This window comes from Chiloscyllium plagiosum, chromosome 37 (assembly GCF_004010195.1).
Source record: "Chiloscyllium plagiosum isolate BGI_BamShark_2017 chromosome 37, ASM401019v2, whole genome shotgun sequence".
NCBI classification, from domain to species: Eukaryota; Metazoa; Chordata; class Chondrichthyes; order Orectolobiformes; family Hemiscylliidae; genus Chiloscyllium; species Chiloscyllium plagiosum.
Genome location: NC_057746.1, coordinates 28,828,028 through 28,854,347, shown reverse-complemented (window position 1 = coordinate 28,854,347; position 26,320 = coordinate 28,828,028). Strand labels below are relative to the sequence as shown.

The 26,320-nt window shown below is 44.5% G+C and overlaps 1 protein-coding gene across 1 annotated transcript in view; it reads right to left on the bottom strand.

Annotated features, from left to right (window-relative positions):
- Positions 1–26,320, bottom strand: part of LOC122541547 — a 75,100-nt gene that overhangs the window by 44,698 nt on the left and 4,082 nt on the right. Inside the window, exons 3-12 of the mRNA XM_043678375.1 lie at positions 24,901–25,245; positions 22,105–22,383; positions 20,470–20,589; positions 19,775–19,801; positions 17,922–17,948; positions 17,032–17,052; positions 16,122–16,142; positions 13,947–13,973; positions 13,374–13,400; positions 10,421–10,954 (exon numbers count right to left, since the gene is read on the bottom strand). Of these exons, the coding sequence (XP_043534310.1) occupies positions 10,421–10,954; positions 13,374–13,400; positions 13,947–13,973; positions 16,122–16,142; positions 17,032–17,052; positions 17,922–17,948; positions 19,775–19,801; positions 20,470–20,589; positions 22,105–22,383; positions 24,901–25,245 (1,428 nt within the window). The remainder of the gene's footprint in view (positions 1–10,420; positions 10,955–13,373; positions 13,401–13,946; positions 13,974–16,121; positions 16,143–17,031; positions 17,053–17,921; positions 17,949–19,774; positions 19,802–20,469; positions 20,590–22,104; positions 22,384–24,900; positions 25,246–26,320) is intronic.

The following is a 26,320-nucleotide window of genomic DNA, read 5'->3' as shown; positions in this document are numbered from 1 at the left end:
ACACTCTCATTGGAATTTAACCGAAGTTGAGTTTAACCTGAGCGTCACCACACCTTAGGTAAGGGGCGAGAATGAGAATGCAGGACCTTGATGGTGACCTCAGTCCATTCTGATTGAACCTGTACTGTTGGCATTACTGCACCAAAATGTTTAGTTGATGCTGATTTTGGTTTGTTTCGAACCTCCTCAAAATGTGAAAGCGTGTGCAGCGACCCCTCATAAAGCTGGCTGAGAAATCGTCATCTCTTTTTAAAAGTTTTTGTTGTTCTCTCCGGGATCCTAACTGAAAGCCATCGGCCTGTCTGAAGATGACCTCACGGATCGGTATGGAGTGAGGCACCGAGGGAGTCTCACCTGCCAGTGCAGAATGGATCCTGAGGAGGAGAATCAGACACAGCGCCCCACGCTCCATGCTCCCAAACACCTTCAGCAAAGCTCAGAAGCCTGTCCGTGCTAGCCCTGAAAGACAAGAGATTTTTATCAAGATTCAACACTAATCTCCTTCACGGATTCACATGATCTCGCCTTGCTAACCAGTGTATCACGCGGAATGCCTTCGTAAACTCTGTACAGACAACGTCCACCGCACTACCTTCATCAAAGAGTTAAAAATCACACACCAAGGGGCGGCATGGTGGCTCATTGGGGTGGTATGATGGCTCAGTGGTTCGCACTGCTGCCTCACAGCACCAGGATTCCAGGTTCATTTCCGGCCTCAGACGACTGTCTGTGTGGAGTTTGCGCATTCTCGCCGTGTCTGCGTTGGTTTCCTCCCATAATCACCTGTGCAGGTCAGGTGAATTGGCCGTGCTAAATTGCCCATAGTGTTAGGTGCATTAGTTAAAGGGAATCTAATCTAATCTAAACCAGTTTATAGTCCAATAGGTTTATTTGAAACTACAAGCTTTCAGAGAGCTGTTCCTTTTGTCAGGTAGCTGGTGGGGCAGGATCACATTATTTATAGTAAAATATCAAAGTGTCATACAACTGATGCAATGTACTGAATAAACCTGAATTATTGTTAAGTCTTTGAGAGGTTAGTGGCCACAAGAGAAAATGACTTAGTGGGAAAACAAGGGCCTGAGAGAATTCCACAGGCCTGGGTCCAGATGCCCTGACTGTTGGTTTGAAGTCCTCCCTCATCGCCCTCTGTCTATCACTGGCCACTCAAACCCGACAGTGTGACCGAGCTTTTGCCGGGGCCCTGGGGTGACATTCATCGCTAAGGTCCAGCAGCATTGAAGACTTGTGATCTGGTCATACTTATTGGGAGGTTTGGCTGCTGTTTTACTTTATAACGAGCTACACAGCAACACTGCATCGATTGTAAAGCGCGTCAAGAAATCGATGGGCGCTATAGAAATGCAAGTCGTTCCTGTGTTCCCCTTGGGATTAGCACGGGGGTCGGGGGTGGGAGAGGACTTCGAGAATTTATTAAACTTCGATGCACAAACTAGTCCGAAAGCTTATTTGGGGTAGGGAGACAGGGTTAGGTTAAGTACAGACGGAGTGACGTGACCCGATCGTTTCAGGGCTGGCCCGGGTGGGGACTATAAGGGGTCTGTATCACAGATGATCCTGAGTCCCCAGGAACCCTGACCTGCCCTCAGAGTCTTTCAGGCAAATACCCCTTTACAGTGCACGACGCAGCCGCTGACCTGAACCCTGCCCTTTGTAACTGAACAGAGAAGATGGGATCTGTTTCTGTTCTGTCAACCCGGAAAACGGAGAGAATTCGACATCGTAACCACCTGGTAATGATACAATCGGCCAGTCAACACCCACCCGCTGCTTCATCAACTGCCTTCCTTTCTTTCAACACGTTATTTTTTCTTACTCTGGGCCCGTCGATTCTCCGCTGAAAAGTAAAGCCAGCGAAATCTTCAACAGTTTCACTTTTAAACATCCGTCGGAAGACGGAAAACGTACTTTATCACAGAAGTGAGCGAATCCGGGGACAGCCAGTGGTTCAAATCCCTCAGCTTGCCTCCTCTCTGAATTTGTGTCCTCCCTCCCACATTCACTGAGCCAGATAAAGTGAAGCAATTGGATTCTTTTCTGTCCTTCATGAAGCGCTTTCTCAGCCCACCTGTTCGATAAAGGGTTTTACTCCAATGTAAAGTCACCATATTACTGCGAGACGACAAGGGCTTGTTTGTTATTAGAGAAAGAGACGACTACTGGGGCCTTTATCTAAGGTTCGGTGTCCCTCAGGTGAAGGGAGAGGTTGAGAAAGGGAATCCTTCCTGCTAACCTCAGCGGGTGGGGGGACTGAACCCACGGTCTAAGTATCACGCAGTCTGGCAAGCCAGCCACTGACCTAATCCACTTCCCACACTCCATTATAACCTCACGATCAACTGGACGAGGCAGTTCAGCTCATTGCGTGGGTTATTATTTCAAATATATACTTTATTCATAAAAATGTATCTGTATTAGACACACAGCCACAAACGAAGTTGAATTCTGTACAGTAGCATATCAAGGAAACAAACACACATTGGAATTTGACTCCAATCTAACAAATTGTTATTTGAACCAGACTATATTTATGTGCATTTGAGGCACTGAGAGAGTTCCACAACTGAACACACCCCCAATAACCTTCAGCAGGAAGACCTCAGACAGTGGTCTTTCCCCACTGGGCCTTGGTGGCAGCTGACCAAGCTTTCGTGCACCCCTCAGGACATAGTCCTGGACCTAGGAATGTGCCAGTCTGCAACACTCAGTCCAGATTAGAGTGGTGCTGGAAGAGGTCAGCTCCTTGTTCTGGAAGGCCAACATGTTTCAGGGAGAGTGTCTTTCACTGAGTTCCTTTGCAAGTGGGATCTTTATAATAGCACAGGAGGATCTCACATGGAGTTGGACTTCCAATACCATGTGACTGTGACAGACATTTCCTCCCCCCCCCACCCAGACTCAAGCTAACTGCAGCCTTCCAGATAGCTGTCCTTAGTGTCCTCCTCTGTCCTATGTCCACATAGGACTAACCACAAGCTTCTTCCGGTCTCATCTACCCTAGTCATAGCCAGAATATGACTTTGAGTGGTAGCTCTTTCCGCTCCCTGAGATTAGCTCTGCAGTCCCTGATGGATTGGGTCTTGTGTCCTCAGGTTTCTCATCCCTCTAGTGCCAACTCAGTTCCCTCATCTGACACATTCTTCAACAAGGCCCAGAGCAGAGTGGGGACAGAGGTCAGTGGGCCCAGAGCAGAGGGGACAGAGGCCGAGGGCCCATAGTAGAGTGGGGACAGAGGGCAGTGGGCCCTGAATGGAGTGGGGACAGAGATCAGTAGGCCCAGAGCGGAATAAATACAGAGGCTAGTAGGCCCAGAGCGGAGTAAATAAAGAGGCCAGTGGGCTCAGAGCAGAGCTGGGACAGAGGCCAGTGGGGATGGCCAGTGGCTCAGAGTGGAGTGCAGATGGCCAGTAACCTGGAGCAGAGTGGGGACAGAGCCCAGAGTGAAGGTGGCTACTGCTTGGGAACCAGTGAAGCCCAGTCAGGTCACTTGGAAGCTCTTATCAAAATACTGTAATATCTATTGTTTTAACTTTATTTCTTATTTTGCTAACTTATACTATATATATCGGCAACATAGTGTAACCTTGTTCTTTATTTTATCTATTTTTGTATCTAAGATTTTTATGTAGGTACCTTGTACCTCAGGTGACACCATATGTTAGTGATATTGTACTCTTTTCACTCCTTTCCTTTGGTAATTTGAGTATACATGTCAATAAACCTAATTCTAATTCTAACATTGTTGGTTTTTACATGTATGGCCAATCTCACCAACTCCTCTCTCAACTACGCCATTGCTGCCACCACTTGTCAGACTTCCAGTACTGGATGAGCAGACATTTTCTTCCCCTTTAATTTTGGCAAGAATGAAGCCATTATTTTCAGTAATTCTTACAGCATGTTCCCTATTCCATCTCAGTATCGCATTTTCACCCCTGAGTTTCTGACTACATGTTTGAGCCATCAATTTCCACCTCTGTAACAGTGCCCAGACTCAAGACTCGATCTTGCTTATCGATTGCTGATCTATCCCAGGAAAAAAAATGACATTAGTAAATAAATGACAGAGGATCTGAGATCAAAGTTCAAGATGTAGAAACTGTTTGGCTGGAGCTAAGAAGCAGAGCTGAAAAAGTGTTGCTGGAAAAGCGCAGCAGGTCAGGCAGCATCCAAGGAACAGGAGAATTGACGTTTCGGGCATAAGCCCTCCTGTTCCTTGGATGCTGCCTGACCTGCTGCGCTTTTCTAGCAACACATTTTCAGCTCTGATCTCCAGCATCTGCAATCCTCACTTTCTCCCTGGAGCTAAGAAGCAGCCAGACAAAGGAAACATTGGTGGGAGTTCTTTATAGAACATCAAATTGTACTAATTTTGAGAACGTTATCATCAGGAAATTAGAGACATATGTGATCTCGATAACAATGGGTAACCTCATTTTGAAAACTGTGTTTGTTGTTTGTACAAGGTGGGTTTCTGAAAGAATATGTTGAGGAACTAACTAGGGATTGGCTTATTTTGGATTTAATGTTATATAATGAGAAAGGGTTCATTGATAACCTTGCTTTAAAAGGATGTGTAACCATAAAATATTATATGAAGGGTAAAAGGGTGTGTAACCATAAAATATTATATGAGCTTTGAATGTGAGTCAGCTCAAACTGAAAATTGAATGATATGGAAACATGAAGTTAGCTGTGGCTGATTGAGAAAAGACACAAAGATTTGTTTGAAACCAGCAATGCTTGTAATTTTAAAAAAACTACTTCAAGACTTACCACAGATGTACATTCTTCTAAGGCACAAATGCCCAAAGGGAAAGTTGAATCAATCCCAAGAGACAACCAGTGGCTTGTAGACATTTTCCAAATTAACCTGTTCAGAGATGTTATAACTCACCTGCTGAGTAATTCAGGTTTGAAACCCAAACTCTTGGGTCAGAGACAGGGAGGCTGCAACACAAGAGCCCTTACAGAAGTAGCTTACAAGAATGCCAGAAAGACTGATAGCCAGAGATTTGGAAAAGGGTTTGGACCCAGCAAAGGAGGACCACTAAACTAATAATTCAACTGAAAAGATAATATGAAGGCAACCCAATGTAAAGCCGAAGCTTGAAAACATCTTTCAAAGTGAGAGGTGGAAAGTTTAAGGGGGATACATGCGCAAGTACTTCACACAGAGGGTTATGGGTGTTTGGAACGTGTTGCCAGCAGAGTTAGTGGAGGTGGGCATGGTAGATTCTTTTAAGGTGTGTCTGGGTAAATGCATGAGTAGGTGGGGAGCAGGGGGATACAGATGCTTAGGAATTGACCAACAGATTCAGACAGTGCATTTGGATCAGCTCAGGCTTGGAGGGCCGAAAGGCCTGTTCCTGGGCTGTACATTTTCTTTGTTCTTAGTTCTAATATGTCAAAAGGAAAAGATGAACAAGGACTAATGTGGACACATAAGAGTTGGGGTCAGGAGACTGTGCAATGGAGAGTAAAAAAATGCAGAGAAACCAAGCAAGTTAAAGCAAAATACTTTGGATGCTAGAAATCTGAAACAAAAATAGAAAAGGCTGAAGAAACTGAATAATTTTGGAATATCTGTGGAAAGAAAGCAAAACAGATTTCACATTGAGCATAATATAACTCTTATTCCGAGAATAATTAGTTACTTTGCATCTTTCTTCACTTAAAAAAATACAGAAAGTCTGCCAGAAATATTAAGTGACCAAGAATGCATGGAACTGAGGAGCAAAAATAAATTAATGTTAAAGAGGTTTGGTCTTGAGGACCATGGTGGCTGAATGGTTAGTACTGCTGCCTCTCACAGGGAACTGGTTTCGATTCCAGCCTTGGGTGACTGTTTGTATGGAGTATGCACTCTATCTGCATGGTTTCTGCCGTATGCTCTAGTTTCCTCTCATGCTCCAAAGATATACAGGTTTGGTAGATGGCCATAGTAAATGTAGAGTTATGTGGATAGAGTATGCGGTGGGGTTATCTGGGATGCCCTTTGGAGGGTTGATGCAGACTCAATGTCCAAATGCCCTCTTTCCACATCATAGATTTCAAAAGTTAGCTGGATTGAGGGCTGATAAATCTTCTGAACAATGTGATATTTTTCTTCGGGTGTTGAAGTGGGAATAGAAAGATAATGGGTGCATTAGTGGTTAGCTTTCCGAATGCTGGAAAGGTTTCTGGAAAGGTTCCTGCTAACTGGAAGGAAGCAAATGTATTTAAGAAGAAAAGAATAGAGTGAATGAAGAATCACAAACCCATTAGTTTGACATTAGTAGGGAAAATGTGGAAACTAATTATAAGAAATGTGTTAACTAAACATTTAGAAATGAATGTCAAAATTGTGCAGTCAATGTGGATTTATGGAAAGAAAACCATATTTGACAAACTTGTTAACATTTTTAGAGGATGTCTCAGATGTAATTTTTGCCTTCAGTGGAGTATTTTACCTGATGTTGGTTATCCCATAGGAAACTAGACACAGAATGTGCAGAGGTATTAACCAATGTGGGCAGCATGGTAGCTCAGTGGTTAGCACTGTTGCCTCACAGCACCATGGACCTGGGTTTGATCCTTGCCTTAGGCAACTTTTTTTGTCTGGACTTTGCAGATTCTCCCCGTGTCTACGTGGGTTTCCTCCCACAATCCAAAGATGTGCAGGTCAGGTGAATTGGCTATGCTAAATTCCCATAGTGTTAGGTGTATTAGTCGTGTTAAATGTAGCAAAATGAGTTTGGGCGGATCCTCTTCAGAGGGTCATTGTGGACTTGTTGGGGCGAAGGGCCTGTTTCCACACTGTGGGTAATCTAGTCCTAAAAAAAAGAGCAGCATGAAGCAATGTGGGCGGCACAGTGGCAGAGTGGTTAGCACTGCTGCCTCACAGCACCAGGGACCCAAGTTTGATCCCAGTCTCAAGCAACGGTCTGTGTGAAGTTTGCACATTATCCCCATGTCTGCATGGATTTTCTGTGGGTGCTCCGGTTTCCTCCAACAGTCTGAAGATGTGTAAGTTAAGTGGATTGGCCATGGGAAATGTAGGGGGTGGGTCTAGATGGGATGCTGTTTGGAGGGTTGGCGAGGACTTGTTGGGCTAAATAGTCTGCTTTCACACTGTTGGGATTCTATGATAAGCTTGAAATCATCCATACAATGTTACTAGTTATTCCAGGGAAAGCTAGAATATGAGAACCTTGTACCCTCGTGCTGACTCTTGCTCATTGAATGGTGTCTGACCTGCTGTGCTTTTTGAGCGCCACACTTTTGATTCTGATCTCCAGCATCTGCAGTCCTCACTTTCTACTGGCCTCTCTATAGTCACTGTGTCTGTGAGGTGACGGGACTGAGTAGTATTTTGAGGTTCTGCTTCATTTAAAGTCCTGTAACCCTGCCTGCCTGACCTCAAATGTTTCCATGCCCATGCTAAACAGGAAGACAATTCCTATCTGTTCCCCTTTCCTCTTACAGAACATCCTACACCTTTCAGCGATATTGTTTATCCTGGATCGGAGAGACAAGATACCATGTGGGAGAATGCCCTGTGTTCTATTGCCACTTTGCTGAGTTCCATGGTGCAGAAATCTAACCCTGTGTATTGTTGAGGCACTTTGGATTGCTCTCCCCAAAATGTTGCAACTCTACCTGGTACTCAGCTGGTTTGAAAGAACCACACTCTTTCCCTATGACTGCCCTGCCTCTTCCTCCCTGCTGGTAGCCACTCAGTTCCTGTCCCCGAATCCTCTGTAGCTGTAGGATCATCAGATTCTGGAAGATGCGATCCTTGGATATTTCAACTGCAGTCACTGCTCAAGAATCCCCGCACTGGAGAAGCCAAGGCAGCAGTGTATACCATCGACAATTGCAGTCACTTGCAAAGTCTCGTTCAACAACACCCACCAAACTCAAGACCTCTACCACCTAGAAGGGCGAGGACAACAGATACATGGAAATACCAGCACCTGCAAGTTCCCCTTCAAGTCACCCACCATCCTGACATGGAAGTATATCACCGCTCCTTCACCGTCGCTGGTCAAAATCGTGGAACTCACTGCTCAACAACACAATGGGTGCCCCAACCCCCAAGGAGCACAGTGACTTAAAGCAGCAGCTCATCACCACTTTCTCATGAGCAGCAAAGTCTGGCATTGCTCATGACATCTGCATCCCAAGCACAAATTAAGAAGCCAGACTTTACATGTAATTATTGGATCTTTAATAATTAATACATTTAATTTGTATAAGCATTCAGCTGTGGATACCACACAGCAATAAGTCTCAATTAGTCCTTTTTAATGTAAACAAACATTATGGTTTCACAATTCAAACTGTTAGAAAATTTAAAACATACAACAGAGTCATTGGCTGAATTCAAAGGGGACTCCAGAAACACAGTGAGAGGAATCTGGTAAGCCAACCTGAGTCAGTGTGTAACCTCCAATAAATACTATGTCTGATCCACATTGATCACATATTGAATTGTTCGAACGACTGGTCAGGATCAGCTGAGTGGTGACATTTCCACAAATAAGTAGAAGATCAACCCCAACATGGGCAGCACGATGGCACAGTGGTTAGCACTGCTGTCTCACAGTGCCAGGGACCTGGGTTCAATTCCCACCTTGGGCAACTGTCTGTGTGGAGTTTGCATATCTCCCAGTGTCTGCGTGGGTTCCCTCCGGGTGCTCTGGTTTCCTCCCACAGTCACAAAGATGTGCAGGTTAGGTGAATTGGCCATGCTAAATTGCCTGTAGTGCTAGGTGTATTAGTCAGGGGTAAATGTAGGGGAATGGGTCTGGGTGGGTTGTTCTTCGGAGGGTTGGTGTGACTTGTTGAGCCGAAAGGCCTGTTTCCACAGTGTAGTGAAGCTAATTGTTCCCACCTTTGGAGTTCAATTTGAAACAGGATACTACCAAAAAGATACTGGCCTGCGTTTGGCAGTCAGCAGTGACTTGGTGTTGGCCTGGTATCGAGCAGCAAATTTAATATGAAGTTGCAGATCAGAATTTTAATTTCTACAGAGAATTCCTTTATAGCCTGTATCATTGCCCAACTCCAGCAAAATGATCAGAAATCCCACTTCACAGTTGAGGAATCACAATTCCAAAATATGGATAGGTCATGGCCATTAAGTAATCAGAATCATTGATTAACTGGATCAAAATAATTTTCAAAAAGTCATACCTTGCCACATTAAAATAAATAAACTTGCTTTCATCAGGTAGGATTCCTTGTCATGTACAAGATTAAGACCAAGTTAACAGCTTAGAAAAACGTGAGTGATTTTTTAAAAAACAGTCAACAGTTGAAACAGGTACAATGTCCTCATTACGAGTTGCTTATGTTACTGTTTTGACACATTCCTTCCTAGAAACACCAATATTGAAATTTTCTGACAAAATACTTTATTTTTCTCTGATCAGAACAATGCTTTCAATCAGAGGCAGAGGAAATGCTGCAGTGAAGCTTTCAGAGCAGAGAGAGGCTTACTTGATGCATTTTCTGTCATCAGCACTCTGGATTATTGGTGGGCTCCTAGATGATAGCACTCACTGACAGTGAGCAGAAGAGACACCAATGAAGGAATAGAGTTTAAGAGGTGTCCCTTTCCAAGGCAATTATTTTTGTCTGAGTCCCATTAGAATATGGAATTCCCAGGGGTAGCTTGAGCTGGGTATTTTACTTCATTCAGTGAAAAAGGTGGATAGGTTTTGATAGACAAAGGAGTGAAAGGTTATGGGATAGACAGAAGACGTGGGGCTCAGAGGGTAACCAGATCACTGATGGTCCCATCAAACATCAGAACAGGTTTGAAGTCTCAACCTGCTCCAAAGAATCATATTCCGAGAACGGAGAGAGTATGTGCGAGTTAGAAAATATTGATTAGAGGCTAAATATTTACCAAGTCTGGGCTACACTAAAGCCATGAGAAATTGTAGTGGTGTGATTGTCAAAAATCATAATATTGGGAACGAAGTAAATGTTTGTGTAGGTAAGCAGAGTTGTGAAGGTATCAGAGCATAGATATTGAAAAAAATATATTTGGTAAACATTGGCAAAAATAGAGATGTTCAGAATTTCTCCAAATTTGTGGCCAATTCAAGGAGCAAATAAGGGAGAGACAGGAAATGTACATTCCCGTACTAGAGTGAACAATCTAATTCTGTTTCTATTCTCCTAATACAGTCTGCCCATTTCTCCCCATTTCCTCCAGCCCAAAGTGATTAATAATGGCAAATCCAAGAGGACCATTGATTCCCAATTCTATGGGAAAATCACCAGGAGTAAGACAGCATCCATATGGGTCATGTGACTTTATGGGGGTGGCATTGCCACTCCACAACACATTAACCAATGACATCACAACCAATGGTCCAATTGGGAGAAACTTGATCCACTCAGTGATTTGAATTGGGCAATAGGGGAGTTGATTGTAAAATGGAACATTTCCCAGACTCTGAGAGATTGAGGAAGGGGAAAATAAGCCCCTCGAAGCTGCAGGTGAAACTATGGAGGTGTAAGTGGGTAGCGCCATCACAGAACAAAACCTGTCCAGCATCATAGTTGACATATATTCCAATTATCTGGAGTTTCTCTCTGCACATGATTTCCAAAGGGTTGGTGAAGTTGGCCCAGTATCTCTCCCCATCGTGCCCAATAGTCCAGTATCCATTTTCAGGGCTCAAAGGTAGCTTTTCCTCCCTGGTTACCGACTCCCTGGCTACTCCCAGGTCCCAGGCAGAACGACTCTCCACTTTCACCAGCCAGTAGTGCCTGCCGCTGGCGAATCCCGTCTTTCCCAGCACGGCTAACCTGGACTGGAACCTCCTACTGCTGTCAGCGGGAATCTTGGCTCCTGCAGTGCAGCTCACGGTGGTCAGATCAGAGGATATCAGGAGTCTTGAATTCGCAGTGTCACTGTCCAGGACGATGCAATCTACCACAAACATATGGAAGGGAAAGCGACAGGTTCAGAGCAAGCTCAAAAAAACCTTTGCATTTTCCACTTGGGGTCCCTGCAGCCTCAATGTTCACTTTCAGCTTGATTCCATCCTCCATGTTTTTCACTGACCCCACACCAGGTATTGTTAATGATATGAGTTGCATTTAGCATAATCACTCATTCTCTCCCACTCTTTGCTCTTATTCACATTTATTCAGTTTTTCTTTTGTCCTGAACTGCTATCCTTAATCTCCTTGTTAGCCCACTCCTTTCATGTCTCTCTCACTCTTCTTGGGATCTATCTATCAACTCACCTCTCCCCTCACCGACCCACACTCCTCCCAGTTTCAATATTAATACCACATTCTCCTCGCTGCTAATGGTTCTGATGAAGAGTCACCAGGCTTTTTAAAAAAAATTTGTTCACAGGATGTGGGTATCACTGGCTAGGGTCAGCATTAGTTAACAGTCAACCACATTGGTGTAGGCCAGACCAGGTGAGATTTCTATTCCTGAAGAACATTACTGAACCCGATGACAACTGACAATAGTTTCATGGTTATTGGTAGATTCTTTATTCCAGGAGAAAGTGAGGACTGCAGATGCTGGAGATAAGAATTGAGAGAGTGTGGTACTGGAAAAGCACAGCAGGTCAGGAAGCATCTGAGGAGCAGGAGAATTGACGTTTTGGGCATAAGCCCTTCATCTGGAAACTTTATTCCAGACATTTTTTAAAAAATTGAATTCAAATCCCATACCTGCTGTGGCAGGACTTGAACCCAGGTCTCTAGGACATGAGCTGAATTTCTAGATTAATAGTCTAGTAATAATACCACTAGGCTGTTGAATCCCCATTAACTCAACATGTTAATTCTGCTCTCTTCCCACAAATGCTGCCAAATCTACTGAGTTTCACCAGAAATTTCTATTTACATTTAGGTTTCAAAAGCTGAGCCTCACAACACAAGTCAGGGCATCAGAGAAGACGTTCCAGTCAAACATTACACACACACAGGACACAGCAGATCCTAACCATCAGGAAAGGCTGAGGCTTTTAATTCTTTTTAATTTCAATCACAGGACATTTGTATTACTGGCGAGGCCATCCCTCATTTGTCTAGCAGGTCAGCCACAGCAGAAAGTCTGGAGTCGGATGTTGGCCAGACTGGATAAGGGCAGCATTTACCTTCCCTGATGGGGGAGAAGAAGCAGGGTCTCTAAATATAAGACAGTTTAAATGGGGAATTCAGGAGAAACTTCTCTCCTTAGCATGTTCCCCATTCTATCAGAAGGAGTGGTTGAGGTGAATGGCATAGAATGGTACGGTGGCTCAGTGGTTAGCACTGCTACCTTACAGTGCCAGGGACCTGGGTTCGATTCCAGTCTCAGACGATTGTCTGTGTGGAATTTGCACATTCTGCCTGCATCTGTGTGAGTTTCCTCCCACAATCCAATGATGTGCAGGTTAGGTGAATTGGCCATGCTAAAATTCCTCATAGAGTTCAGGGATTTGTTGGTTTGGGGTAAGTGTAGAGTAGTAGGGGAACGGGTCTGGGTGGCTTACTCTTCGGAGGCTTAGTATGGACTTGTAGGGCTGAATGGCCTGTTTCCACACTGTAGGAGTTCTATTATTCCATGGATTCTATGATTTAAGGGGAAGTTGGATAGACAGAGAAGGGAGAAAGGATTAGAAGCAAAACTGATGGAGTGAGGTGAGGAGGAGCCAAAGGACCCACCTTGAACTTCGTTGGGCTGAGTGGCCTCTTTCTGTGCCAACAAATTCTCTGTGAATAAATAAACTTTTACAATGGGGACTAATGGATAATTAATGCAATATGCCCCTAATGAGAGTAACAACAGCTAAGTAACAAATTAAAAGAGAGAGCAACTCCAGTGTTATATAATCCCCTAACTAATTCTGTGAAGAGGAGATTTTATGGATCCATTCAGGAATTTGAAGAGATCCTCTTCATTTTCTCAGTTGTCAGTGGCAGGAGGGTCAGTAATCCGAGGGCACAGATCGCTGATAATTAGTTAAAAGGGGGATATGAGTATGATTCTTAAACAACAAGCAACGGAACTGGATAAATACTTGAAAGGAAAAGTTGTTGCTTTGCTACTTCCCCAAAAGCTGAGGAACAGCTGAATAGCTCTTTCAAAAGGCAAGCACAAATGCAATGGGCCAAAAGGCCTCCTCCTGCGATCAGTGATTCTAAAAATGAAGATACAAATTACACACAATTGCACAATTCACTCCCATTGACACCTTCACCTCCACACTCACACATAAATGAAATAACTTCCTCTCCACCACATGAACAATTCGCTCCTGCCCACCCCATTCCCTCATTGCAGTCCCCACTCCCACACCTCCCCAAACACCACGGAGTTGCTAAAGAGCCACAATTCTTACCTGCAGCATTAGTCATTCTCTGAACAGCTGAAATGGACAAGCAGATTGAGATTAAATCACTGTACGTTCAAATAATTCACTGTACGTTCATTCAGTTTTCAGAAAGCTGTCTAAAAGATAGCCTGCTTACAAGTCTAAGAGAGCTGACTAAATACCTAAAAGGCTGAAGCAAGGAATCAGACAGTTTAGTTGTGGCATCAGGGAGCTCTATATTTAGCCACAGTGAACACAGAGGTAAGAATCCAACGCCACCAACATGATCTTTTTCTAAACCAGAGACCACTTCCATCCAAAAGGCCAAGGGCAACAGGTACATGGGAATACCAGCTCCTGTAAATTCCCCTCCAACTCACATACCATCCTGACTTGGAAATGTAATCACCATCGTTTCTGTGTCACTGGGGCTAAATCCTAAAACTCCCTCCCTATCAGCTCTCTAGGATGTCTTGAAATCCTACAGGACTACAGCTCTCTATTATCTTCTCAATGGCAATCAGTGATGGGCAATAAATTCTGTACCAACCACCAACACCCACATCCTAAATGATGATGAAAAGTCACTCCATGTCTTACCTAGTTTAGGGAGAGGGCGAATTTTACCTGAAAAGGAAAAGGACATTAGTCAGTGAAAAGCTTTATACTGCTAGTAATCATGCAGATTTATGTTAAATAGGTTTTTACCATTGAGCACAAATCTGAGAAAACCTTGATTGTATAATCAGGGATCCACAGGACAATTGACTTTAACCAGTCATAGAAACATGACAGGAAATCTCCACTCCCCAGTCATATTCCTTAATCATTGATCCTGGTCCTTTCACCTCTTGGCAGAACAGATCAAAAAGAATAGGAACTCTGAAAACACATGACTTGGTGGAGGAATTTAAAATTAATTTGGCATTTGAGAGGACATGAAAACCTCCATGATTGATAGAATGAGCTGGAAGGCCAGAACCCAGACAGGGAAGGGGAGGCGACTAAGGAACAGTCACAAATTATTCAAGTGAAGAGTTGTGGAGAAATTCCTTTGCCCAGAGAGCAGTCACATGTTCAGAATTGCTGTCACATGGCAAGGTTGAGACAGGAATTTGTAATCCATTGATAGGGAGGCTTGATGTCCACATGAGGGACAGGGAAACAGGGGGACAGGCTGCAATGTGAGCAGTTTGTGTGGTGCATAAAGACCAGCAGGAACCAGGAAAACTGAGTGGTCTGCATTGGTCAAATGTGCAATTTGCTTTATTCCGGAACTGTTTCCCTTTACTTCTGATCTGCTTAAACTCCCTGCTTCAGTTTCTGTTCATTACAGTGAAAAGACAGGTTTGTTTTTGTGGGTTTGGTGTCCATTGAGAGAGAGTCAGGAATCATTCCAAATTGGACAGAATGTGTGCAGCTTAGAAATGAGCCATCAATCCTGATATTCAGTGCTCCACATAAGTCACCTCCCAACCTATTTCATCAAACTGTCTTTTCCCTTCCGCTTTTAAGTTTATTTGGCTTCCCCTCAAATGCAGTGATGCTAGTGAGTATACCATTTTCTGGGTGAAGACACTTCTCTTGAGTTCCCGAGTGGATTTATTAGTGACTTTCTCACACTTATGGCCCTTGGTTCTGGTCTCAGCCACAAGTGGAAATACAGTCTCCACTTCTACCCAATTGAGCTTTTGCATAGAGAACCTCGATCCAGTCACACCCCCTCATAACTGCCCAGAGTCAATCATTTAACTGTGCTGAGACACGTGTAGACTGGATCAGCTAAGGATGGTTAATTTCCTTCCCTAAAGGAAATTTGTGAAGCAGATGGGTTTTTACAAGAATTAACAGGCATTGTTAGGCTAGATTTTTAAATTTGAATTGAAAATTTGACCATATGCAATGGTGGGATTTGAACCCTCAGTCCTCAGTTTTAGATTGAGGCTCTGGCTTAAAGTGACATTACCATTAGCAACTGCCACATTGTTTCCCCTTCCATACATATGCTGTGGTGTGCATACCCTCTCTTGATGTACATGCAACCAAGCGCACCCCCCCCCCCACCCCCCAAAAATTACAGACTCAGTTGACCAACTAGATCACAAATAAAATAGGGGAGACCTTGATATCAAGGGATCACAGCTCTCTGCAGTCATTAAAGAATTGTTTTATCAATGAGTCAGTCAATCTCCTCTAGCAGGCTGATGAGAGAATTTGAAGTGGTAAGGAAAGTGGAAATGAAGCCGAGGAACAGCCCTGATTGTACTGAATGACAGAACCAATTTGAGTGCCAAAGGATCTAATCCTGCTCCTGTATCTTGTATTATTGTACGTTCAGATGCTGTGAGGTTAGAGAACAGGTACAATGGGATCAAGGTGCAGAGACAGAATGTAATCTTCTCCTTTTGAAGTTATAACAGAAGGCTCTTATTAATCCAGTCACATTGTAACCACACCCTCCAGCCAATAACGTCCCTGCTGCCATGGCAGGATTTGAACTTGAGTTCCCAGAGGATTACCTGGGTCTCTGGATAACCAAACAGTCAGTGATAAGACTCCTAGGCCTCTGCCTGCCAACTGGTAACAAATCAGTTTTAAAAATCAATGGTGGTTGAGGAATAAACATTGGCCAGGATCGAACCATCTTGTTCTTCTTTAGCATAATGGCCATGGAATATCATACATCCCTGAAGGGCGGGATGGGGGGGTGGGGTGGAGACAGGGTCTTGGTTCAAATTCTCACCCGAAACGCACTACCTCATGGTAGTCTCTTACCTAGCTCATTCCAGTGAGTATCTGGACAGAAAGTAAAAGCAACAAAATTACTCATAGTGTCAGGGTCACAGATATCCCTTCCACACCTCCCTTTACCCAATGCACTAACCGAACACACTCAAACGAACAACCACAGGGCAAAAACACTTTTTCCTGTAATATCAGAATAGTGCCGATTTATTGTGGTTTCACCACCTACAGGTGCAGTAGGACACAGCACACAAAGATCACATGATGATCATTCAGGGCCGGGCAGCTGATATTGTCGACAAGGTGCAGAGGAAGAGCAGGCATGTGGAAACTCAACAACATTGATATCCAGATTTTTCACAGCTAATGGCGTACCTTTTGAGGTGCAGACATTGCTGGAGGAAACATGTTTCAGTCGCAGTTTCAATCAACATTTAGCAGGACACAGGGAGAACTCTCCAGCTGTTCTCCCAAATAGCCCGATCCTTGGGATCTTTTACATCCACCGACAGGCCTCAATTTAACATCTCAAGGTAAAGGTGACAGTGACAGTGTAGCACTGCCTCAGTACTGCATCTTGAGAGTCGGTCTCGATTTTTCCCCCATGTAGCAGAGTTGGACTAGAACCTTTTGGATTCAGAATGCCACACTCGAGTCACAGCTAATACCTAGGTGCTGCTGTGATCCCAGGAATAGGAACATGGTTGCTTGCCAAAGTCAGAAGCACAGAGACCACAGGGATATGGAGTGAAGGGAGTGAATATTGCCGATACCAGTGTCCTCTGCTGAAACAAGCTTGACCGCATGTTCAGAACAAATTCCGATCTGCCCACTATTGAGGGAGATTGGGGGAATTATCCATCCATCATATCAAGCACAATAAAGAATGACAAACCCTCTCTTCCATGCTTATTTATAATCCTTTTGCAGGAGGTCTTACCCATTTGGTTTGTGAGTTCCTCTGCAAAAAAAAGGACATAACATTTTTTTAAAAAGCAGAAATTACTTCTCTGATTTGAATCATGCATTTTTAAATGTGTTTCAGGAACTTCCTGAGGATTTAAACCCAGGGATCCCAGGAGAAGGATCCGACAGAAGAGGAGACAGCCATTCCAATCCACACGCTCACTCCAGGAGACACCTCCCATACAGTTACCAGCCTGGAACTACTTCACCCATCACCCTTTCCTGATGTGACTGGGCAAGCTCTCCCCCAGCTCTCCTGAAGAAGGGCTTATGCCCGAAACGTCGATTCTCCTGTTCCCTGGATGCTGCCTGACCTGCTGCGCTTTTCCAACAACACAATTTCAAGCTCTCCCCCAGTCCCATTGCACATCGCTACTTTGATCAGCACTTGATTGGCTATGTTTCACATCACTCAGACCCCAGATGGCCTAACCTGAAAATATAGCAGAGCACCACGGATGCCGAAATATAAACAGGAATTGCTGGAGAAAGATAGCAGGTCTGGCAGTGTTTTTGGAGAGAAAGCAGAATTAACGTTTCAGGTCCAGTGACCCTCCTTCAGACCTGTCACCCTCCTTCTGTGCATTTCCAACCATTTTCAACAGAAAAAGACAGCAGCAGGAGTTTTAATTGAGTAAATGTGCAGTGTGGCAAAGATGGTTTAAAAATAATACTTAAAAAAGTACAACACTGCCCTGATTCTGGCACAATTAGATTTCTCCTGGGAGAGTTACATTAAAATTGACCAACTCCCCTCTGTCCAGTGCCCCCAGGACTGTTCTGTTCTCTATCATCTGTCTCACTTATTACAAGGCCAGGAAATCGACAGCAATGCTTTCAGAACATTCAGGAATGTTTGCTTACCATTTTCGGATTTCTTCGTATTATACTCTAAAATACAAAAACAGCACAAGTCACTAAAAGAAACAGATTCGATAAAAGCAAAGCCCACTGATCCTCATTCAAGTGCCTCTGATTTCGACAATGCAACATTTTCCGGACTGGCTCCTCTTGAACATCCTTCCCAGGTCTAACATTTGTTAGTCCCACTGACGAGCTCCGTCTAGCTCTGCCCCAACATCAAGATATAACTCCAGGTTGAAACCCCAGCGTCTGACTGAGACTGGGCACAATAGCAAGGAGGTGGTGTTGAACTTAGCACAGAAATAAGGCCAGCCTCAGCTGCAGTCCAGGACCTAGCTCTGAGCACCACACTTTAGGAAGGATATGAAGGCATTGCAAAAAACTGCAGAACAGGTTCAGAAGAGTGATCCCAAGTGTTCTTAGAGTCATCGAGGTGTACAGCATGAAAACAGACCGTTTGGTCCAACTCGTCAATGCCGGCCAGATATCCTAAATTAATCTAGTCCCATTTGCCAGCACTTGGCCCATATCCTTCTCAACCCTTCCTGTTCATATACTCATCCAGATGCCTTTTAAATGTTGTAATTGTACCAGCCTCCACCACTTCCTCTGGAAGCTCATTCCATACATGCATCATCCTCTGCGTGAAAAAGTTGCTCCTTAGATCCCTGTTAAAGTTTTCCCCTCTTACCCTAAACCTATGCCCTCTAGTTCTGGACTCCCCCACCCCAGGGAAAAGACCTTGTTTATTTACCTTATACATGCTCCTCCTGATTTTATAAACCTCTGCAATGTCACACCTCAGCCTCTGAAGTTCCAGGGAAAACAGCCCCAGCCTAATTCAGTCTCTCCATGTAGCTCAAATCCTCCAACCCTGGCAGCATCGTTGTAAATCTTTTCTGAGCCCTTTCAAGTTTCACAACACCCTTCCAACAGAAGGGAGACCAGAATTGCATGTGGTATTCCAAAAGTGGCCTAAGCAATGTCCTGTACTGCTGTAACATGACCTCCCAACTCCTCTACTTAATAGTCTGACCAATAAAAGTAAACATACCAAACACCTTCACTATCCTCTCGACCTGTGACTCTAATTTCAAGGGGCAAGATTAAGAGGGAGCAGAGTTAAAATAATTTGTCAAAGCTGCAGAAGTGACATGAAGGAACACCATTTTTATCCAGTGAGTGGTTAAGGTTTGGAATGCACTGAGATAACCGAGAAGGCAGGTTTAATTGAGGCTTAGAGGGGAAATCAGACACTTCTCTGAAGAGGGATAATGTGCAGGGTTACAGGGAGAAGGTAGGAGAATGGCAATAAGGCACCTGCTCCTTTGGACAGCAATCACAATGTGCCAAATGGCCCCTCCTGCACTGTTACAAGGTCTGTGATTCTGTGTCCCACTGTCCCAGCCAGGTAGTGGCATATGTGCACATGCGTGTGTGCATCAGCATCTGACCCACTGTCATCCAGCCCCTAAGGCAAGGGAGAGGAAAGGACAGTCTGTGACCCACTGTACCATCCAGTCTCAGAGGCCGGGGTGAAAGGACAACGTGTGGCCCACTGTCCCATCCAGTCCCAGAGGCCGGAGGGGAAAGGACAGTATCTGATCCACTGTTCCACGCAAGGTGGGGAAAAAGGACAGTTTCTGACCCATTGTCCCACCCAATCCTGCGAGGGTGTGGGTGAAGAGAGAGAATGACAGTGTCTGACCCACTGTCCCACTCAAATCCCAGTGGGCGGGTCAGTTTGGGGGTTGGTGGTGAGTATGAGGGGTGGGAGCTAAGAGAGTGACATAGCCTGGCTCCCCAAGATTGTTAACAGCAATATAAAGTGTAAGTCTTTGTTTCCTTCTCACCGTTTACTGATGGCCGTGCGGTTAGTTCTGGAAGAGAGGAGAGAGAGAGAGAGTCATCAATATTGGTGAGTGTGGATTATCAATCAGGTGATAGATATTCAACATCAACATATCGTTGACACATTGTCCCAGTCTCCCCTTCAAACACCTCAGGCTGTACAAAGAGGTGGGGGCTGATTTGTAGGTGGGGGAAATAACAGGGAGTTATTTGGGGGTGAGGAGGTTTGGGAAAAGTGTATGTATGGGTTAAAAGGCATGGCCTACAGAAGATCACAAAGCAGTAAACAGAAGGAGATTATTAAAGCTCTCTCTGTCTTCAAACTTAACCGGTCCTTCCCTTTCATTTTCTTTCACAAGCGATAGGCCTTGCTGCAGCATTATTGCCCACAACGAGGTTGTGTTGTGTTGTGTTATCCTGTTGAGCCACTGCAGTCCTTGGGGTCTGGGGACTCCCACAGTGCTGTTCAAGAGGGAGGTCCCAGATTTTGACCCAGTGACAACGAAGGAATGGCGAATCTTTCTGAGTCAGGGTGGTAAGTAGCTTGGAGGGTGGTGTTCCTTAGCATCCGCTATCCTCACCATTCACAATGGGGTTTGGGTTGGGCGGAGAAGGTACATAACAACAACATAACCCCATTCAAAATCAAAAATAATTGCCGATTAGGTACCCATGGTCACAATGTATAATTTCCTACCTCGGATGTAGTTCCGTTGTTTCCTGAAGAAAATAAAGAGGCCAGCGATGACCGCAAAGATGCCAAAGAAAATCAAGAGAAACATGTAAAGCCAAGTAGATGTCACGGGATAAAATTCATCTGGAGAAAGAAAGCGGAAAGAAATTATTGCAAATACATTTAACCAACAATAAGTCAGATGCTCTAATCCTGCCCTCATCTTTTATCCTACCCGCCAACCCCATCACCATTGAGTAAAGGGGTTTGCTGGAACAACTAATGGCCCTGAGTGTCTGTTCCTGACCCATAGTTGGGGTTCCTGCATTTACAAAGCACTTGTTTTGAAGTAAATTTTTCAGAGCAGAGATGATCAACCACCAAGAAATGTAAAGAGATTATAGGTCTGATGACCAAAAGCTTGTTCTGACAAAAAGGTATTGAGAAACAGCTTAAATTTAAAATAAAGGAATGTGAGGCAGAGGGCTAGTGATACTTAGAGAGGGAATTTCAGGGTACAAGCAGATGAAGGCACTTTCACAGGAGGGAGCAGGATGAAAATCGGGAGATGCACAACAGGCTAGAATCAGAGGAGAGCTAAGGGTTAGAGAAGGTGGAAAGGTTTACAGCACACAGGTCACTGAGATTGGAGGAAGGTCAGAGTGGGTCAAGGGGCAGTCAATGGCGATGAGTCACTGGAGAAGCATATTGTCAGGAAGGATTGTGGAGGCGCAGACAGGACATGGAGGAAATGAAGAAGTTATACACAGGTGAAAATGCAGAGCTTTCCATCATGAAAACCAGTCTTCCTTCCAATTAATTACGGGTGGCTCAGTGGCTAGCCTCACGTTTGATTTCAGCCTCGGGCAATTGTCTGTGTGGCGTTTGCACATTCTCTCAGTGTCCGTGTGGGCTTCCTCTGGAGGCTCCAGTTTCCTCCCACAGTCTAAAGATGTGCAGGTTAGGTGAATTGCCCATGTTAAATTGCTCATAAAATTCAGGGATGTGGAGGTTAGATTCATTAATCATGGGAAATGTAGTGTGATAGAGAAGGGAATTGGGTTTAGTTGGGATACTCTTCGGAGGGTCGACATGGACTTGTTGGGTCAAATGGCCTGTTTCCGCACTGTAGAGATTCTATGGTGACTCCATCTATACTTCCAGCTGCCTTGGCAAAGCAGCCAACACCTAAGACCAATTCCTGCCCTGTTATACTGAGTTCCATCAGGCAGAAGACACAGAATTTTGAAAACATGCACCAACAGATCCAAGAACGCCTTCTTCCCTGCTGTTATCAGACTTACGAACAAATCTCTCACATTAGAGTTGATCTTTCTATGCACCTTCTCTATTGCTGGAATACAATATTCCATATTCTGTTTTATTACCCTGATGTACTTATGTAAGGTAGGATTTGCCTGGTTAGCTTGTAAAACAATAATTTTCACTGTATTTCAGCATGTGTAACAATAATAAATAAAATCGAAGTTCACAGTGATTAGAAAAAAAACAAAAGTTTCGTTATCCCACTCGTTTGTTTTAAGGACAGCAAATGTTTTGTAGATTAGCACATCGCAATGGGATGTTGGCTGGAGGTGATGCCAATGATAGTGTACATGGTCATACAAGCAGACATACAGAGAGACAAAGCTCACTTACCTGGGACATAGAACGTTACACTGACTGTCTTGTTCAGTATGTCGCTTTGTAGCAGACAGCTAAAGGTGTTCCCAGAATCACTGGTCACATCAATGTTGTTCTTCACGGTGACTAAGCTGTTCTCCTCTGTTCCTGGCTGTTCCTGCTGCATCAGGATATCACCTTTCTCGTTGCTCCACTGCACTATGGGTGAGGGAAACCAGTTCGCGGACTTGCACTGCAGCTGGATTCCGCTCCCCGTGTACTTGTTCAAATTGATTGTAGGCCATTCTCCAAAACCTGCCAAAGCAATTAGACTCAGTTCTTTTCAAACAAAAAAATGAGGCTACAGGATAGAGGATCTCAGAAAGAGTCAGCCCCACCTTAGGATAGGTGGCACCCTCCCTCTTTGAGTCAGAATTTCATGGGTTCAGATCCCATCCGGTGATTTGTCACAATGGTGCAGGGTATTAGTGAGACCAGCGTATGGTGTTCAGTTTTGGTTCCATGCATGAAAGTGGATATACTTGCATAGGTCGGGGAAAGGTGCACTGAGCTGATTCCCAAAATGAGATACTAGTTTGCAAGGAGAGGTTGAGTTGGCTGGGTCTGTTATTCCTTGCAATTGAGAAAAAAATTAGTGGCGATCTCAACTTTTAAATGCAAAAGAACATCCCGTCAACACCGTCTCTATCAAATACTCCCAGGACAGGGACAGCACGGGTGAATACAGTGAGGTTTGGGGTGGGGGGAGATGTAACGACTTCCCTACTTTTCAAACCTCAAAGTTCTCCTGACACTACGCCCATCAAACACTTCTAGAACAGGGACAAGAAAGAGTTAAAATGCAGAATAAAACCTCCCTGTATTCCTTCAGAGGATCCAAATATGAATAACAGTGAAGCAGGGGCAAACAGTGATATCATCGAAACACTGGATTTGAGGTGGCTTGACATGAACAGATGCTGAATGGGTAGTCCCAGACCCAGCTCATCCCGTTAATAGGGGAATCCAGAACCTGGGTACAGTTTACAACAAAGCAGCCTCCTATTTACAGCAGAGAAGAGTAATTTGTTCTCTCAGAAGCTCATTATCCTTTTAAATTTGCCTCTCCAGCAATCAGTGCAGGCTGGTACGTTGAACTTTCATATCCGAAACAGTAACAGATTAATACTGGAAAGACTCAGTAGCAATCGTGGAGTGTGAAACCAAGTTAATATTTTGAGTTCAATGATTGTTCGGCGACTTCAGCTTCCAGTTGGAAGCAGGTGGGGCATGCAGCCTCAACTTCAGATACAAGCCTTATGTTCACGTACCCAAAGACACCAGGGTGGGGGGAGGGAGGTTGGAAGCTGAAAGAAACCAAGAATAATGGATTACCCTTCACTTAGATGAACACAGCCTCCTGCAATGCTCAATAGCATCCAAGCCAAAGCAGCCCAATTACTTGACACCCCATCCAGCCTCTTCAACAAGCACTTCCTCCTTCACTGATGCACAGCAGCAGCAGTACATATCATCTCCAAGAATGCACTGTGTAATTCAAGGCTCTTCCAACAGCACCGTCCAAACCCCTGGCCTCTAAATCCTGGAAGGACAGGGGCAGCAGATGAATGGGAACAACACTATCTGCAAGCTCCCCTCCAAGATATACCATCCTGACTTGGAAATATATCACCACATCTTGACTGTCACTGGGTCAAATTTCTGAAGCTTCCGCGCCCACCCTCTCCTCCCCCTCCCCCCCAATCCCCTCCCCCAACCCCGACTTTAATGTGGGTTTCCCTACATCTGAAGGCCCAGAGTGGTTCAGGAAGGCAACTCACCAACCACCTTCTTCTGGGGATGGCTTGCCCAACCGGTGATGCCCACTCCCTGTAAAACATTCAAAACTCTGAAAATAGGGGAAGGAGTACATCATGTGACCCTTTGAGCCTATTCAATGATTCTATATGATCATGGCTAATTATCCATCTCAGTTCCCTGTTCCTGCTTTTCTCTCCCATATCCTTAGGTCCCTGTAGCCTGAAGAACAAGATCTAACTCCTGCTCGAAAACACACAATGTTTTGGCCTCAACCGTTTTCCATGGTAGAGCATTCCACAGGCTCACCACTCTTAGGGTGAAGAAATTTATCTCGATCTCAGTCCTAAAAAGCTTACTTCATGCCTTTAGACTGTGACCGCTGGTTCTGGACTCCCTGGTTATCGGGAATATCCTTCCTGTGTTGGCCCTGGCCTGTCCTGTTAAAATTCCACAGCCCAACCAACCCACTCTGCCCAATCCCAGCATTTCGCATGGCTAATCCATCTAGCCTGCACATTCCTGGACACTACAGGCAGTCTAGTATGGCCAATCCATCTAAGCTGCACATGTTCCGACAGTGGGATAAACTGGAGCACCCACAGGAAACCCATGCAAATACAGGGAGAATGTGCAATTTCCATACAGACAGTTGCCCGAGGTGAGATCGAACTCAGGTCTCTTGTGCTGTGAGGTAGCAGTGCTAACCACTGAGCCACTCTCCCCTGTCAGATTGGCTCAGTTGGCCAAACACTGGGAGATTTTCAGCTTCCAACCCAGTCTCTTTGGGCACATGGACATAAGGCTTGTACCTTGAGTTGAGGCTGCTTGCTCCGACTGGAGGCTGGAGTTTCTGAAGAGTCATTGAACTCAAAACATTAATTCAGTTTCACACTCGGCTATTGCTAGTGAGACTTTCCAGTAAATTTTCCTTCTTTGTTTCGGATTTGAAAATTCAATGTGCCAACCTGCATTGATCACTGGATTCGAAACAAATGCCAGGAAAGTACTTACTTGCCACATTCAGGATGATATTTGCATCTTTGAATCCACGGGCTTCCGATTCCACAAAACACTTGTATATCCCACTGTCCGGCAACACGACTTGCTTGAGTTTCAGGGAAACATTGCCGCTCTGGAATTCACTGGCAAACAGTTGGGTCCTGTCCTTGTAGTCAGCAGACTGCTCAGTGATCTCATCCTGCTCGAATCTGTAGAGATGCACCAGCTCTTTGCCTTTGGTCCAGCGGATTTCCAAACCCTTGAGGGGCAATGAAGGGGCCAGCTGGCATTCCAATACAACTGTGTCACCAACCTCAGCCACAACTGGACGCTGGGAGCAGGAGAGTTGGAAGTCCTCTGGGAAAGGAAGGATGTTTCAGTGAATGCTGAGAGAAGAGATGGAGGAGTTAGGAGGAACAGCAATCAGTGGACGGAATAAAGCAGCTTCTTCAGGAGTCAAGGGATTTTCAAGAAATAAAGTACACGATATTGATTTACAAATGTGACATTCAAGAGAGATTTGCCACATTAGTAAGGGATGATGGTCTTCATTTCAGCAGAGAGACTGGAGTGGTTGGGATCTAGCTCTGTACGGTAAAGAAGGCAAAGGGGAGATATGATAGAAACAAGTGCTTTGAGAAAGTCAATAAGGAAAAACTGTATGCACTAGCAGAGTGAGACTTGAACTCACAACTGCCCCAGGTTGAAGAGAATTGACAAGTCAGTCAGAGAGCAGTTGGCAATATAAGAATAGGATTAAGCCATTCAGCCCATCGAATCTGCTCTACCATTTAATACAATGGCTGATCGAATTACCATCCCACCCTTTACACCATTAGTAATCAGCAATTTATCAATCTCAACCTTAAAGGTATCCAAAGACTGAGCTCCCACAGCCTTCCATGGTAGAGAACTCCAGAGATTCGCCACCAAGTTAAAACAAAATTCTCATTTCAGTCCCAAAATGCATTTAAAAACAAAACAGTGCCACATGGTTCTCAACTCCTCGACTTGGGTAAACATCTTACCGACATCTTGGCTGTCCGTCACTAATTATAAGTTTCAACCTCTCATTCTTGGAACATGAAAATAATTTTCTTTAAATGCAAGGACAATGGGTTTTGATACCTGTAATGCACTATTACCAGCTCCAGCTCTCTCCTTAGTGACACTCAATGATTAAGCCGGCCTATTTCTAACCTGTGTATAAAGTTGAACCCAGGAGTTGAGCTTCTGGCAGCACATTAATATCTTTACTAGGTTCAGCAATTCTTACCTTTGTAACACTGTTCAATTTCACCCTCAAATCAGCCTGGCACTGCTGAAACCTTCTTCCATTAGCTTTTCAACTCAATTACTTTGACACATTTGGCTGGTCTCTTCTGTAAAATGGTGGCTATCTGAAGTTCTGGTGCCTGCATCGGACCCTCAC